The 3,198-nt window shown below is 50.0% G+C and overlaps 1 protein-coding gene across 2 annotated transcripts; it reads right to left on the reverse strand.

Annotated features, from left to right (window-relative positions):
* Positions 1–344: 344 nt before the first annotated feature.
* Positions 345–2,967, reverse strand: LOC147900202 (zinc finger CCCH domain-containing protein 20-like). Of its 2 annotated transcripts, none has more exons than XM_087377596.1 (2): positions 1,236–2,967; positions 345–1,034 (listed from the first exon to the last, which is right to left on the reverse strand). In XM_087377596.1, exon 1 carries the CDS (start codon positions 2,939–2,941, stop codon positions 1,277–1,279), a length of 1,665 nt encoding a protein of 554 aa, XP_087233722.1. In that variant the 5' UTR covers positions 2,942–2,967; the 3' UTR covers positions 345–1,034; positions 1,236–1,276. The 2 variants fall into 2 exon arrangements, with proteins under 2 accessions (XP_087233722.1, XP_087233721.1); XM_087377595.1 differs by having other exon boundaries at positions 345–1,049.
* Between the last annotated feature and the right edge of the window lie 231 nt (positions 2,968–3,198).

Genomic DNA, 3,198 nt, shown 5'->3' on the forward strand with positions numbered 1-3,198 from the left:
GTACATTTTATGCATGACCCTTCCTCTTTAATGCCCCCTTTATGATGTCCCCTCCATCGCTCGCTCTTTCCCTTACTTGTAAGGTCTCCCGTCCTCCCTTTATTCCCTTCACTCGAATCGCATGACTTCCCATAGACACTCGCGCAGTTGCACTCTTCGTTTTCCCCCCTCTTTTTGTCTCCATAAAGAATAGTCGCGGGATAATCAAATTTGATTTTTCATTCTAAGGATCGACATATTAAAGTATTCTACATGACAATCCGATAATGGCCTATTCATGCTGGGGGAGAAACCCCTTAATAATAAGATTTTGATTCAACTTCACTTGATTCTAAAGCCTGGTAGCCCTCTCGCAAGTGCAAACGAGCGCTTATCTCTTTTAATCAATAAGTCTTCCAGAACCCAGCAAAGAAGCCGTTGCAAAATACCATGCTGGGGTGGAAAAACCGTTCCCTCAGCCAACTCGTCCTGAACGTATTTTGTAAAGAGGGGGGGTTGGAATCACATTTTTCAATCGATCATCCAAATAAGTTTCAAAGACGAGCTTTCCCACATTTTTGCTCCATGGCTGTCTTCGTGATCCCATATTGCACCCTGCTCTAAGTCTGTATACCTGCAGGGACTCTCTTATACAATTCTGCATAGTTGCTTGCTCTCTCTTTTTCAGCCTTGCTTATCTCTACGTGGTGCCCTGGCCACAACCGTAGAATATTTTCAACTTTGTGCACGCTGATTATAAGCATCAATAAGCACTGAGCAAGACATATAAAATACACATCGGAAGAGATGCATGGAAAACCTTAACTAAAACGTTCAGCTTGGTCACGTGAGTTATGTCTTCAAAGACTGCCTTATCTAGTAGAAGTTCCACCAATTGGCTCAAAGATCGTCACAGCTACAGCTTGGTTGAAGTTGACTTCGCCTGCTCTATGCTCTAAGGAAATTTCTCTACTCATAATCTTAAGCAGTACTGTTGGCAATGCCAGTATTGATTTCAACGTTTGTTATGTTTGGATTGAACCTTTAGTCGACGTCTGCTGCCACCATACCTTTGATGTTATCATCCCCAAGCCAAACAGAAGTGAAAACAGAGATCTAATTAAAGACCACAGAACAGCTATGAACATGCGCCTCTCAACCTATGAACGAAACAAAACACCTTAAAGAAGTACGAAGTCGGCTGTGATAAAAAGTTAATGAGTCTGCTGGTTCTGTTTAAGGAGTAAGAAGTTTACGTGCATGAAGCGTCAAACCCTCTCTGATTACTGGGAGAACCTCACTTGAGCAGCTCATTTACCCAAGCAAAGTCCGGGTTGTCGTTATCCGCTTGGATCTCTTTCCCAATTCTGGCATGCACCTTTGCCCTCATATCGCAACTCGATTCTACACCGTAAGCTAGAAGCTCACCCTGACGAAGGTATTCAGCTTCATGAGCCCATCTCGATTTTGTAGGAGTGCTGGGAATGCTCCCGGACACACGATCGAACGCCCGCGATCGCAGGTGCCACTGAGGCGACGAATTCCTCCTCCTGCAATCACTCATACGGCGGGCATTCAGCTGCCGGTTTTGCAGAGATCTCAGGAAATCATCCGTTCCTGGGGAAAACGTTGAAATATCCGGGTAGCCAAGATCATCCGTTTCTTGGAGTGAAAGCATCGAGATAGAGTCCAGCCTCTTGAGATCATGGCGATTGGAGGAAAGCAGCACGTGCGAATCGGGCGAGGTGTGGAAGGAATCAGAGGACCCAGAAGGGGAGAGAGGAGCAGAATGAGATTGCTTTCCTCCCCAGCTCGCATTCACGTGCAGGTGACTGATGTTACGAGGCGAAGGGCACGAATCTGTGCTGGCAGCATCTTCGAATAGCATGTTGCTGCCGCTGATGTCTCCGTCATAGCTGCCGAAAGCCGGCACAGTGTTTAGAGAGGCCGCCATAGCTTGCAATCTAAGCGGGGAACCATCGAAGGAAGAAGGTTTATGATGCAGATCGGGAGATGGCATCACAGAGACGGATCCGAGAGGAAGAACACGCAGCTGCTCGGCAGTGTGAGCAAAGAAACACACCCTGCGCATGCACTTCTTACCGTCTTTGCAAAACTGCGTGCGATATCTCGCAGGATGCAGCCAGCACTCGAAGACGCCGTGCGCATACTCGCACGCATCCCCCATCTTGCAACTCCCCTTCCGGAACTCAGAACACGGCGTGCCGCTGTAGTGTACGCTGCGAGGATCTCTCCTTCGCGCTTTCTCTCCCGGATGCGCAAATGGACACTCCGTCCAATCGTGGCTCCTTGGTCTCATGCACCTCCTGACCTTGAATTCATATATTCTAAAATCATCAGAGGAGAAGACATCCATTGCTCCCCCTGAATCAACTGGCCAGATTTCCTCTTCTTGGTATGACGGAAAGAATTCTTGCACGACTGTGGTAATGTCGAGTAAGAACGGCGACCCAACTGGCGATTCACTGCTGGACATGCTGTTGCCGTTGTAGCTGACGCAAGAATGCGTGCTGGAGTAGCTTCCGATCATGGAATCATGCTGCCCGCTGCCTTCCACTTCAAGCCCACGCTCGCAGGCAGCAGCAACATCCGTGGTGACGTCTACGGGACTATGGCGACGCCCAAGCTTCAAACAAAGCATAGCTGCAGATTCATTTTGAGCGTCGAGGGAGGGGGATCGGGGGCAGCCGGGGGAGAAGCAAAGATCCATGGGTTGGGGAGAGGGGAAGGGGGGTTGAGGGGAAGAGAGATCATGGTTGAGGGGATCATGGGAGAAGGGAGAACTGCTGTCGCCAAGGAGGGTGAGGTCGCGATTGGGTAGGGTGAGGGAGGGAGGGCTGCTGTGGGGGTAGCTGATGCAATGGACTGAATGGAGCAGGAGAGGGGAGGAAGAGGCGTTGGGAGGTGTGTCGCCATAGCTGCGTTGAGTGGAGCTATGCATGGCGAAGCAGCAGGGGAAGAAGAAGAAGAATAGGCCGGTTGGCATTAAAGACGATGAATGAAGATGATGAACTTTTTCTTACGATAAAGGTTGCTTCACATCGAGTCCCCCGTGTCTCTCTATCCGACGTGGAGGCATGTGGTGCCCAGTAAATGCCGCCGTGGCTCTCTGTCGAAGAGCCACGTCATCATTCTCCGCGGGAAACCGTGCTTGGCAGACGCTCCACGGGACACGGCACGCGACGGCAGCGTGCCGTG

Source organism: Dipteris shenzhenensis, chromosome 7 (assembly GCF_047967505.1).
Source record: "Dipteris shenzhenensis isolate YYH24624 ecotype China chromosome 7, Dip_SZ_1.0, whole genome shotgun sequence".
NCBI lineage: Eukaryota > Viridiplantae > Streptophyta > Polypodiopsida > Gleicheniales > Dipteridaceae > Dipteris > Dipteris shenzhenensis.